Source organism: Macadamia integrifolia, chromosome 11 (genome assembly GCF_013358625.1).
Source record: "Macadamia integrifolia cultivar HAES 741 chromosome 11, SCU_Mint_v3, whole genome shotgun sequence".
Taxonomy (NCBI): Eukaryota; Viridiplantae; Streptophyta; class Magnoliopsida; order Proteales; family Proteaceae; genus Macadamia; species Macadamia integrifolia.
This window is the reverse complement of record NC_056567.1, coordinates 15,544,772-15,558,735: the sequence shown is the minus strand read 5'-3', so window position 1 is coordinate 15,558,735 and position 13,964 is coordinate 15,544,772. Positions and strand designations below refer to the sequence as shown.

The window sequence follows — 13,964 nt, the reverse complement described above, 5'->3', positions numbered from 1 at the left end:
GGGGTAATGTAACCAATATGGAGTACTTTTGAATCAAGAACTGATAGTGATATTTTACACGCACACCCAAGTCAGGAACTGAAACCACTTATGTAACTAGCCAAAGCCAGCGGCAAGGTAACAAAAAGTTTAAATTCTTAGCCAGATGACACTTGATGCTTGTGAAATGCACCAAAGATCACAAGAAAATCAAGATGACATAATGGCTCACGATATGCTATGGAGAGGAATCTAGACCATCTTCCATGAGTCATTAGCCATCAATTTATTTGTGGAGTAGGTTTTTCATGTCAAAACTTGTTGAAATTAAATGATTTTGCATCATCAGAAAGCTCATTCAAATTACCTTTCCCAAGAACCTAATTCCATGCAATTTGAGCAAAGTCATGGTCAATTTACAAAGGTTACAGGTTCATCAGTGGAATTACTACTTTTTGGGTCTTTTTACAAGTATGCTTTGTTATTTACTTGCAGTCCACGTAATGCGTGTAAAAGGGTCAACATGCTTCTTAAGCATGTTTTATGTCTATTCTATAAAATACAACTAATCATTCATATCACTGATTTCTCATAAACAGACATGCACCCCTGGGTTCCTCAAGTTCTCACATGTTCAAGGGGCTATTGCAGCTTTCTGATCCCCCTATGCTGCTTCAGTACTTCAAGATTCCAAATAATTTAATGATGGAGGTTCATCCTGCAGCCCCAATGGTGCAGAAGTGTAGAAAAGGAAGAATTGCAGCCCAGAAAATCAGGGCCTTGGGAGTTAGAAAGTATGGATTGTGACTCTGAGAGAACAAGAGAACAAAGGAGGAAGAGAGGAGATGAGAGCAGAAGGCTGGAGGAGAAGAAGGAGAAGAGAAGAACAAGAGAAATGATGGTAGAATGTTGTGTGAGAGAATACTCTTCTCTGCCCTCTATTGATTCACTTACCTTAACAAAGGAAAATTACATCCTTAACCCCATGCTAATATAAGATTGGTAAAAAAGGTAAAAACGCATCCTGAGGTTTCGCTCCATCCAAATAGGTTTGATGGCGGCACCAAAGGCGAGCTTACCCACAACATCTCCGATAGATGAACTAGCAAAGGACATATCCACCCAAATCCATTCTTTCTAAAAAGGAAGGTTCCTTCGACTCCTTGGCCAACATTTTACTTAGACCCCTTTCCAAATAGAAGAGAAGGGGCATGCAAAAAAGAGATGATCAATATCTTCCACAACATTCCAGCATAGACAGCAAGAGTGAGGAGACAGAGATCTGACGGTGTACGAGGAAATACTGAATTGAGACTCCCATTCAAAATCTCGTTTCGTTTCGGTGTTTCGGTGGGTTTAGAAACTGAAGTTTCATTTCGTTTCGGCGAAATTTCGGCCAAAATGGTGTATTTTTTTTGTTTGTTTCGGCCACCCTAGTTTATTTCTTCTAAAACCAAAAATCTGCATTTGTTCTGAATTTAATATTCTTTACCGATTAAGATTTAAGAAACCTCGAATCCCTTTAACTGATTATTAATTTAGTTATCTGAACACTTTTGAATGGGAAGCACCTCCCAAGCTGAAATTGATTTCTACCCAATGGTCAACTATAAAAGACACAAACCTGAAAGGCGTTACAATGTGGAGATGGACCTCCTATACAATGACTTGGGGAATCTGAAACAAAAGAAATAGGAGACCCATTTTATGCCAGTTTAAGAGGCATTACAAGAAATCCTGCAGACATAAGCTCATTACCGTTGGACAGGGCAAGCAGATCCAAAAAATTTGTGAGCATTAATATAGATTCCCAGGGCAGTACCTGATGATCTATTTTGGAAACCATTATCTACATTGTAAATGAGCACTCCTTTTTGTATTTTAGAAAAGTTAGATGTATGATTCTATACATGAGTTGTACTGGTGAGGATTTTTATGGTTGATTAATAAAAAACTGTGATGAGAATTAAAATAATAAAATTATGCAACTTCAAGGATGACGACGGTCAGTAATTACTGCTGGAATCTTATGGCTGACCCTTTCATGTGTCTGTAATGTGAACTAATGCACTAAAAAGTTTGCCAGGAAAAATGTAAATAGAATAAAATCAAGATGATACCTGGTTGCCTTATTAAGGATATGCGTATTGACAATGTTCCGGGTGCTTCCGTACATCACATCTAAGATCTCCACAAAATGGTTCTACACAACAATCCAAACTAGTTAGAGTCTATTAATCAATTGACTTCTATATTTTTAGCAGAGCACAAATTAACACAATCATGATGTCACAGCGCAGAGAGAAAATATTTTTGATGACTTTTAAGTAAATATTATCATTCACCATATGAAAAACACAGTTAAAAATATTCACCAATACCATAGGTTGCCAACTTTGGAGGATCAGCAGGAGTGGAGTGAACTCAAGAGTGATGTAACCTTCTTTTGACTTATTTAAAAAAATAAAAATAAAAAAACTAGTACAATTTTGAATTACGCTTGGAATGACATTTAGTTCGTCATTTTGATAGATTTTAGTATTCCACTTAAAAACCTAAAAATCCCAGTCATATATCATTGTTACTTAATATTATTCTACAAAGAAATGTCTATGGCTTAATGGATTAGAAATCCGGCTTCTAATAAGGTGATTGTCGGCCATGGTTCAAAATTTTGACCCAAATGTCGAAATTTCTGCAAAAACGTGAAACACAAGGAAGTCCAGATTTTAACGAGAATTTAACCATGTGCCATATATAAAACAAGATTTCAATGGAATTTTGACTCATTTTATCGAAGTTTCAAGCTTTCGCAACCTTTCACCTGAGAGCTCCAAAACTGCCAGAAAACCATTTTTGTCAAGGCATCATCTAGGTGCCTGCTTGGGTCCAAGGCAACAACATACCTTGTTTGATTCAAGAAAGGAGACCACCTTGGATGCCTAGGTGTCGTTTTTTCGCCTTGTGATAGAACACTTTGTTTTTTTATTTTATATTATTAATAAGCTTATATTATTTCCTATGCATAGTGGTCAAGGCATCACCTAGGTGTCTTCTTGGTGTCACCTTGATTTCCTTCCTTCCTCCAATGCCTAGGGTTGCCTAGACGCCATGACAACTATGGTCCTATTTTTTTTTTTATTATGTTGGTTTTCTCCTATTAGGTCATTGCTAGCATAGTTTTATCATATTGTATTGATATGACAATTACATTACATATAAGCATAACATATAAAATAATTATTGCTACCTTACATATACTACATGCCTAGGGCGCCTTGTAACCCTCCAACGCCTTGGGTCACCTATTGGCCTAGACAACTATGTAAAAAACCTCATTTTTTTTTTGGCAAAATCCTTCATCTTACTGCTAAATCAAGGTTTGGTGGTTTGTAGTTTTCGAGGTGTCCAGGCTCTTTTTAGGGGGTCCAAGGTGACACCAAACATTGTTTGACACTTCATGAGTTTACATTGATTTATGTTTTTTGCTTTTATTTTTTATTTTTTATGAATGTGCTTATATTATATCCTATGCTTTGTTTATCATATGTTGATTTTCTCATATTAGGGCATTGCTAGTATAATTATATAATATTGTATTGATATGACTTTTATATTTCATATAAGCATAATTGCATAAAATTGTCATTGCTATATTACATATACTGCACGCCTAGGGTGCAGGGTGCCTAGGTGCCCTCCAATGCCTTGGTTCACCTAGTCGGCTTGACAACTATGTGGTGGTCAACCGTGGAGCATCTACTTCAACATTTTGGTGCATTTGAAGCATCATTTGACCATTTTCCCCCAAATTTTAAAATTCCACTCATAGGGCTGCTATGATGGACTTTGAGAGATTATTCAGATAGAGGACATTGCTGTTATATGTCATAGGATGTGAAGCCAAACTACCACTTTGTGTTCCCTCCCCCCCCCCCCCCCCCAATCTAATGATTCAAACATGTGTAAACATGCTTACATAGGCAATCTCTGAAGTTTCAGGGCATAATTCCAGGTTTTGGCCACCAACATGGATCAAATTCAGTGGGATTTCGACCATTTCGCCAAAACATTTTCGATGGGGTTGAAATCCCTCCGCAATAGGAAATTAAGAACCTTGCTTGTGAGATTAAAACCCATTGGATTCTGTTTTAAGGGTTACTAGCTTATTAGGTTATCTAATCTGCCTAATGGGTCTATTTGAATATTTGCAACTTTTTTTCTTTTGGCAAAAATCAGAACAAACAAGAGCCCACCAGGCCTAATGATCTGAAGAATGAAGTAGAATGGTGGAATAGGATATGAGAGTACCCAACCCACGTAGTTGGAAATAGTGCTTTAATCATTTAAGTCAAATATTATAACTGCCAATTTAACCACAGAAGAGAGGTGTGCTGTGGTGATAATGGTGCTTAGAAAGTATTACAAACTAACGTCTTCAGTATAGCCATTGCACTTGTGTATAATTAATTTTCAATTTAATAATATCCGCATAATTTTCAGTAGATGTGTAATTGTGTATGACCCAGCACATCACGAGGGCAAAACAGGTCAAGTTGTTGACTCAACTATTTCATGCTAAAGGTTTTAATAGGGTTGACCCCACTCTTCAGGCTTCGCTGTGGACTCAACTCTACCGATCACCAAGTTGAGTCCGGAGTCAGCGAGCCACTGAAACTGCTTCATGTGGGAACAAAGAAATCAATATCAGGTCACTTACAGTAAAACACGAGAAGAAGCTTACCAATGCCAACACATCATTCAAGTCCTCGAAATGAGAAAGAAGCTTTATAAAAATGGTCTGCAAGCTGCCTAGTTCATTCTCAGCAACTCCTTTATTGCATGCTCGGTCTGAAATGCCATCTAAAATGATGGTCAAATAATTACCCTGGCATAATTATGAAATTTTAAGGTAGAAAGTCAGATAAAAACCATAAAATTATCTGACAGAAGTATAGCTTATCATCAAACTGTTAAGAAATTTTCGACATTGGCAGCCAAATTTATATCCAAGAATAATGCAAAAATTGGTGAAGAAAGAGGAAGATATATATGCAACTTAAACCATAATTTCCAAACTAGGCAGTGAAAGGAGAAGCAACATTAAAAAAGATTCCTTGCGCCAGTGTGGATAAATTTGGGTGATATTGGAGCAATTGGCTTGTTATGCTTCACTTTCTTCCATTCATATTTGTGCCTCCTATAAGGGATACAACAAGTGACAAAGTGGTTTCAAATCCCATTAGTGGGACTGTGCTACAGGACCAAGAGAGGTTGGTGATATAGAAGAACTTATCTCTAAGAAGGAGAATCACACTCATCAAAAGCACAATTGCTAGAAACAACTAAATATGAAGAACAAATTTGATCCAGTGAAATGGAAATGTGTATTGAACCAGAAACATCAGGAGGGTTCAGTTTTAGGAAGTTGCATGTCATGAACAAGAATTTAGTTGTAAATTGGCTAATGAGATATGTGAAGAGTCAGCTTCATGGAGAAGGCTAGGAGGATGGGGTGCATTGGTATAAATTCTCAAGAACAATTTTTTGGGATTTTGATTCTTGAAATTTGGCAAAAATTTGACTCTCTCTGTGATTCTCTATTTTTCTTTCTAATTTTTTGTTTATGCTCACCTGCGACAAGGTGTCAAATACCAGTTTCGGGCAGCATAACAGAATACTGGTTTTAAGAGATGTCTCAGAGATGTATCAAATAGATGCTAAGAGACACTAGATACACTTAAGATACACTTTTATATGCATGGATACATTTACGATACATGCAAAACAAGTGTTTTAAGCATTTTATTCCATAAATAAGTAATAAATAATGATATCCAACCAATTTCAGGTTATTTCTATCTTCACAGTCCACAACATCTATGTGATTCAAATCTTCATTGACAAGAGCAATATCAAGCCTATTAAAAGTGCCAAGAAGCAATTAAGAAGATTTCAAAAGGAAAATTCAATTTGCATATTAGGATACCGGCTTAAAATAACCCCTAAAGGTCAAAACCAAGCAAGCAATATATAAGTATAAACATAAGACTAAGTATTAAGTAACATACAAAAAGTATATACACATTAACCACGGTACGGGGATGTGGACAGAGAAGGACGATGTCGAGCCCCCTAGTTGCAGACTAAATTCTCTAAAGAATGGATCTGAAGTAATATGTAACTATTAATAAGGACTTAGTAACAAACATAATTATACATTATAGATCACAAATCATTCAAGATGATCCAAATCTAGGTCAGTTTTTCAATTTAGATTGGATACTAGGCAAAAACAATGAAGAAAAACCAAGATTAAAGCAAACAAAAATCAATTGGTATAGCATACTTCAACCTGTGACTTTGATTATCGATCTCTACTTTGATGAGCCTTAATGCAAATTTTTGCTTGTTTAATTACTCGTCCTATGTCATTTTTTAGTGTACACGATTTCTTTCAAAAACTGAGATTTTTTGGTTTTGAAGGAGCTAAGGTTTGGACATCAAAATGGTTACAGCCTTGTTTCCCTCTTTATTTTAATTAAAATTATTCTCTTCCCTTCCCTCATTTTAAATCAACGCTCTCGTTATTAATTATCTTTCTATTAACCAATGCCCTTGGCTACCTCAATGGTCAAAATCTTATGTTGTACCTTGGGAACCAAGGATCAAGAATTGCTACCTCAAAGACCTAAAAACAATTCTCTTTCTATTAGTTTTTTGTTCATTTCCCTAATCCTTCTTTTAATTTGTTTCTTACTTATTGTATTTTATAGTTTTCTCATTCTCTTTGGAGTTTTTCAATTCTAATTTTCTGGTTCTCCTTCTTCCCCTCTCCACTTCTTGTTGTCTCCTTTTTTCTTTCCTTTTTATATTAATTAAAAAAAAAAAAACCAGTTTCTGGTCTATTCTCCTAAAAGTCCCCTCCACTTACCATAAGAGCTTAAAGTTGAGGTTATAAATGATCGAGTTAAATCAAACAAGAGAAGAGGAGGAAAGGAGGAAAGGAGGAAAGGAGGAAAGGAAGAAAGAGAAGAGTGAAGAGGAGAAAAGAGTAGAGTACGGGAGAATGAGTTAAGGAGTCATTGTCCTCTCCCAATTTGATTATATTGAATCTAAGTTTTGAAATTTCAAATATGCACATACAAACATGTGTTCCTATATTACCCATATTACATAATATTCCTATTATACACCCTCACAGAAGTATTCCAACATTCTGACACTCCTCTCTCAAGCTTGGGGAGTAGATACCATACATGCCAACTTGCTCAAAAGGGCATGGAAAAATTGAGCCTTTGTCCCTTTAGTTAATGTTGAGAAGTTGGGAATTACAGAGGTATAGTCCCACATTGGTTAAGTTCAGTCCTTGGTGCCTTCATTGATGGGGGTACGATGTCTTGGATTCCATCTGCAGCAAAAGTGGGATGATCGCTTTGGGGCCGTAAAGGGTTTCGCTATATATTTGTAGTGAGGAATCTTTCTCTGTAAGCAATCTGAGAAAGGTGTGTGGACATGTGCTGTAACCCTACTCTCCACTAATATTGAAGCATGATCTCATCTCATTGTGGAAGTAGGAAAATTTTGGCAAACCACGTAAATCTATGTGCATTGTGTGATCGTTTGTTCTTGTTTTCCCATCCTTTTCTGCATCGTTTTAGGGTTGCATTTCAACATTCATATACTTGAGGATCTATCTCCATCTAACACCTTCAGGTTTTGGGATGGATCCTCCGATATGGTATCAGAGCTCAGGTCTGTTTGTTGTACTCCCTAAGTTATATATCCACGTGTAAAGCCAGGTATGCTGAAGCTACACGTGAAGGGGAGTGTTGAGATGTTGGATGTTATAGAGGCATAGTCCCCCATAGGTTAAGTTCAGTCCTTGGTGCATTCATATAGTTGAGCAACTATCTCCACTTAATGCCTTAAGGTTTTAGGTGGACCTCCAACAGTTAATTGATCTCTAGCCTTCACAAAGGCAGTGCAGATACACTTGAAATGAATTTTCTCCTTTATAAAGCAATGATCAACTTCAATTTGCTTTGAGTCATCATGCTGCACAAGACTGTGGGCAATGCTGGTAGCAGTCTTATTTTCACACAAAGTAGTCTTATTTGCTTTGTGTCATCATATTGCACAAGATTGTGGGCACTGCAATGCTAATAGCAGTCTTATTTTCAGTTCTCGAGCTAACCTTTTTTCAACTATAAGAGTTCACAAACTCCATGTGCCATGGCTACAAATTCTGCATCAGCACTTGATCTAACAACAACCGATTGCTTCTTGCTTCTCCAAGTAACCAGCTTTCCACCTATAAAGGAGCAATACCCTGACATAAACCCATCAGTCATGGAGCCGGTACAATCAGCACCTATGTAAGGCCTCAATCCAATTTGTGAATTATAGAATATTTAATTCATCTTATAAATGCGTTGTTTTTGTCTATAAAGACCTCCATCTCCCTGGAGGTGTTATCTATCTGTTTGCAAGAGGGGCTAACCCCATTTCCTGACCTAATTCAATTCATCACCAATCAGGTGATGGAGGATATCATGGCAGCAAGCTACCCCGGGTCCTCCTATTTCTATAGAGGAACATGTGAACGATGCCGCCGATATCTTGGCAGATCATCGCACGAACTCCTCCCATAGTGCCTTATACAAGGAAGTATGTAGAAGATTTAGTAATATTATTGAATGGGAGGCGGCTAAAGCCACTTCTCTTCTTTCTTTCTCCCATGCTTTCCGTTGGCCAACAACCAGCCACAACTCAAGTGGTTATGTATGGTATACAACAGTCCCCTTCCTGGCTTGGACTTCAAGTACTTGAGAATGCAGTATATGGCATAAATTTGAAAAATTTTAGGAGCATGCGTAAACTAGCTAATCACTCCTACAACATATGCCATATTTGAACGAGTGAGAGAGAGAGGTATATTAACTTTCCTACAAGCCTTCGACACCTCCTTATGTCAATCAAAGGATGACCACTATCTTCCTCTAGCTTATGATTTGGATCAATGCAAGAATTCACAGGTTTACACCCTAACATCCATGTTTCTTCCAAGAGATGCAACACATATTTTCTTCTGACATATATGAAATCCCTTTCTTGACCTCAACACTTCATTTCCTAAGGAGTACTTCAAAGTACCCAGATCTTTGATTTCAAATTGTCGGGCTAAAAAGGTTTTGAGGCTCTTTACTTCTTCGTCGTCCCCAGCTGCTATAATATCTAACAACTAAGAGATTGGAGCTGTAATCCTACCATAACCTCTTTTGGTGCATAGTTGGTGATCCACTTGGTTGTGTGTACCCATTTCTTAATATGGCCTACCAAAATCTTTCGAACCACGTCTTTGGTGACTGTTTAAGGCCATAGAAGGCCTTCCTAAGCCGGCACACTTTGCCTTCAGCTATGGGAAACTTGAAGCTAGGAAGTACTTGCATATACACTTCCTCTTCCAAGTCAGCATAAGAAGGGCAATCTTCACATCAAATTGATACAAGGGGTCAATCTTGATTTGCTTCCAAGGATAGGATAACTCTTATGGAATTGAGTTTCCCTGCGAAGCAAATGTTTCTTGATAATCAATTTGAGTGTAACGGAGATGAGAATGTTGCAAGGTCTACGCGGCAAGACCAAGAGAGAAAGGGTAAGGAATGAGCGTATTATAAATGACTTGAGGATTGCACATATCCAAGACAAACTCCGTGAGAGCCGATTAAGGTGGTATGGCCATGTGCAACGGAGACCTATGGAGGCCCCAGTAAGGGTGTCAATTTCAAACCGAAACCGAAACCGAAACCTAATAGCAAAACCAAAACCGAGCCGAATTAACCACACCGAAACCGAACCAAATTTATTCGGTTTGAATATGTGAGTATGCTATTCGGTTCGGCTCGATTTCGGTTTAGGGTGTCAGAACCATCGGTTCTAACCGAAACCGAACCGAATTGCTCTTATCATTCAAGAGTGTTTTTTGCAAGCTCTTTTTTTTTATGTGGTAAGTGTTTTTGCAATTTATCATCACATATTTACAAGCTAAGATAATTTTGGAGTTACCAATGGCCATAAGACCCATAACTTGAGTCTATTATGGCCTTTGGTCCATCATAGCCATGGTTCAAAAGTGGAACCATTTTCATAACCGAATTAAAACCGAGGAATGAAACCGAATTAAAACTGCATATCATAACTGAATTGAAACCGAAACCGAAACCGAACCGAGCCGAATTGAATCGGTTTGAGTATCTAACCGATTGACACCCTTACCAATAAGGAAGAGTGATCAGATTCATTTGGTGGGAGCTAGAAAAGGTAGGGGCAGGCCAAAGATGACTATTAACGAAGTGGTGCCAAAACGATATGCAAACAGTAAGGCTCGACTCTAGTATGACTTCGGATAGAGTTACGTGGAGGACAAGGACCCATGTTGCGACCCCCTATAGGGAATGTTCGCATGATGCGTCTTTCTATATTGCTATACTTCTTTTATCCCCAAGTTTCTTCTTTAACCGCTCTTTTATGCTTCTTTACTTTTTATTTTCCATATTGGATCCATGTAGCTGACCCCATTCAGTTGGGATATGGTTATAAATGTTGTTGTTGTACACTTGGATATATCCTTTAGCCATCAACCTAATCAGAAGAGGGCTCTTGGCAGGTCTTCTCCCATCTTCTTTACACAATCAACTACTTTTCCTTTTCCTTTTCCATTTCACCTTCCTCAATTTTCTCAGACGTAGCTTTTTCCCTTTGTATAACAATCTGAACACAAAGGAAGGGGAAAGAGTTATCTATCAGATAGCTAAAATGAGAGAAAGGAAGAGTAGAGATCTCAACCATGTTAGACGTTTTAAAAGTGATGAGTTTGGACCTCCAAACCTCACTGAAATATTCACAAACAGTGACCTTTAGGTTTTCACTTTGATTCTTATATGGTCTTCTCTTCCTTGGAACCTTTTGTTACATCAGGGTTCTAGAGGAGGGATGAAATAGGATCAGCAACCTAGGTTGATTCTCAAACCCATTGACTTGGCACTTTGATACTAAGTTGAGTTTATCATTGATTGAGTTAAACCAGAACAAGTGAAGAGGAGAGCAAGGAGAAAAAAGGAGAGTTGGGAGAAATGAGTTAGGGTGTCATTGACCCCTCCCAACTCTATTATATGGAATTTTTCAAAATTACAAGTTTACCTTTATATTCAAACATGTGTTCCCATATTACCCATATTATATGATATTTCCAATTTTCCATTTTCCATTTTCCATTATACATTCACAGCAGTATTCCAACGTTCTAACACTCGATTACTTAAAACGTGCTTCTCACTAAGAAATTAGTTTTACTGGAATAAATAATCAATGAATATGTGAACTTTCCATTTACATACTTGGAATGTGCTACAATGATAGACTTTTCTAACAGGAAACAAGAATAACATTTCAAATCAAAGAGACGAAGTGAAAGTAAGAAGCAAAAGGAGATGATCACCAAGTCCACCGAACTTACCATTTGAAAGTGAAGAATAATATCCAAGTAAGCATCGACAACCTTCAAGTACTCATCAAGGCCATCATATTGAGCAACCACCTGTATTTGTGGATATGATAAAATTGAAAACATGATAATCTTACATCAAAAGAAATCTGCTTAAGCTCTCACACTCGAAGCAAGTAACTCAATATATAATCCCTACTGGGAAAAAAATGTCGGTATGTTTGGAACCCATTTACTCCTTTACATTTAAATTTTTTTTTTTAAACGCAACCACTATACAAACTTCTTGAACAAACTTGGTATCAAAGGCAGAGGACTCTATTTTGTCTCTTTGGTCTACATTATGTGTACATGCCTCTTACACTCGATATGTTCAATGTATTTATAGAAGGACAAATGGAAATCTATATTAAAGGATATATCAAATCCAGAAAAGTAGCAATTATTCTTCCATGCACCTTGGAAATAAAAACACAAATGATGGAAAGATCAAGGATGTAATGAGTGTGGATTTAACATTTTACCATGATCATTAGATTAATAAAAAAACGAAGGGAAAGGAAAAAAAGAGCAACCCCAGGGGAAATGCAAAGTTGCAATTCACAACATTTTTTTTTTAATAGGAAGACAATACCTTCTATAGAACATAATCAAAAAGGAGGAACGCATACAAGTATATAACCAAGCTTCACAAAAAAATACAAAGTGTATAAAGGAACAAATCTGCTCTGTGCAAAAAATACCAAAATTACTAACGATAAACCCTCCAGATTCTCCTAATCCTAATGAACATACCCACTCACTAAAAGAATTGACTTTCCATGAACTCCACACTAAGCTACAACTCTCTGGATTCTCTTCGAAAACCATCACCCTATAACTCTGAAAACGTTAACCGCATCAGAAGAAGTCCAGAAACCTTGGCCAAAACACATTGGAGAGACACAGCAACACATCAACCTTTTGAAAAAATACAACTAACCCCAATGCAAAAGAACCCTTAACAAGACACTCACTTGAACAAGAACAACCAAACTTCCTATCTTACAGCAGAACAATAAGTTCAAGCCACTTACAAAATCCTCAAAAATGTCCCAAAGCAGAGCATTAAATAATAATAATAATAATAATAATAGTAATAATAATAGTAATAATAATAATAATATTATAATAATAGTAATAATAATAATAATATTATAATAATAGTAATAATAATAATAATAATAGTAATAATAGTAATAATAGTAATAATAGTAATAATAGTAATAATAGTAATAATAGTAATAATAATAATAATAATAATAGTAATAGTAATAATAATAATAATAGTAATAATAATAATAATAATAATAATAATAATAATAATAATAGTAATAATAGTAATAATAGTAATAATAATAATAATAGTAATAATAATAATAGTAATAATAGTAATAATAGTAATAATAATAATAATAGTAATAATAATAATAGTAATAATAATAATAGTAATAATAATAATAATAGTAATAATAATAATAGTAATAATAATAATAATAGTAATAATAATAATAGTAATAATAATAATAATAATAATAATAATAATAATAATAATAATAATAATAATAATAATAATAATAATAAAAGTGGAGGGCTTTGTGCATCAATAAAAATTATGAAAAATACAAGTCAAAGACGGCTATGCATCATTTAATAAGCACTAAAGGATTCATAAATTCAGAGTACGACAATAGTAATGGCTTCTGTAAATCAATTAAGAGCATAGACAGCTGAATACCTGAAAAACTTTGACCAATATAGCATCAACAGCATCCATAAGTGGTATCCTTTCGCAGAGCTTAAATCCAAGCAGCATATAGTTCAAATACTGCACAATTAGAAGTTTAAAACTGCTTAGGTGAAACGGGTGCAAGTTTAATGAAAGATACAATGGATAGCATAGAAAGAAGCATGGCAAAGGCCATGTAATAAATACCTGATCAAAGGAATAATCCTTGCTGCGCTCAATAAGCTGCATGATCTCCAAAGCATTAGAGCTGATGACTTCAGCTGGAAGTTCCTTGAGGAGATGATGAAGAACAACTGATATACATGGAAAGTCAACGGAAGAGTTTGCTACATTTGCTCGCAAACCCAGTTCCACAAGTACATCACCTAACCGCATCTTTACAGAGATATTATGAAATTAAAATCAATAATTAAGAGGAATTACTGATTCATACTTGCAATTTCTAGGAACTGCATATTTCACTATAGAAGACTGAAAGCATTTATGCTGATTTTCTCTAATTTTTTAAAACTATAAATTGAATAAAAATAGTGCATAAATACAAATGTTAACTGACTAAGTAATTGAGATATGTCCCTCAAGATTACAAGGATGTGAAGCTCATCTGTAAGATACATGGCATAATTTTTCTCTCCTTGGGTATTTTTGTATACTGGATCTTTATTAAATGTTTCTGTAGCTGTAGCTTTC

General features: G+C 35.9%; 1 protein-coding gene across 1 annotated transcript in view; it reads right to left on the bottom strand.

The window, feature by feature from the left end:
* LOC122092931 (VPS35 endosomal protein sorting factor-like) overlaps positions 1-13,649 on the bottom strand; it is a 26,866-nt gene extending 13,217 nt beyond the window's left edge. The window contains exons 1-5 of the mRNA XM_042663231.1: positions 13,461-13,649; positions 13,263-13,352; positions 11,498-11,578; positions 4,724-4,867; positions 2,100-2,182 (exon numbers count right to left, since the gene is read on the bottom strand). Of these exons, the coding sequence (XP_042519165.1) occupies positions 2,100-2,182; positions 4,724-4,867; positions 11,498-11,578; positions 13,263-13,352; positions 13,461-13,649 (587 nt within the window). The remainder of the gene's footprint in view (positions 1-2,099; positions 2,183-4,723; positions 4,868-11,497; positions 11,579-13,262; positions 13,353-13,460) is intronic.
* Positions 13,650-13,964: the final 315 nt, after the last annotated feature.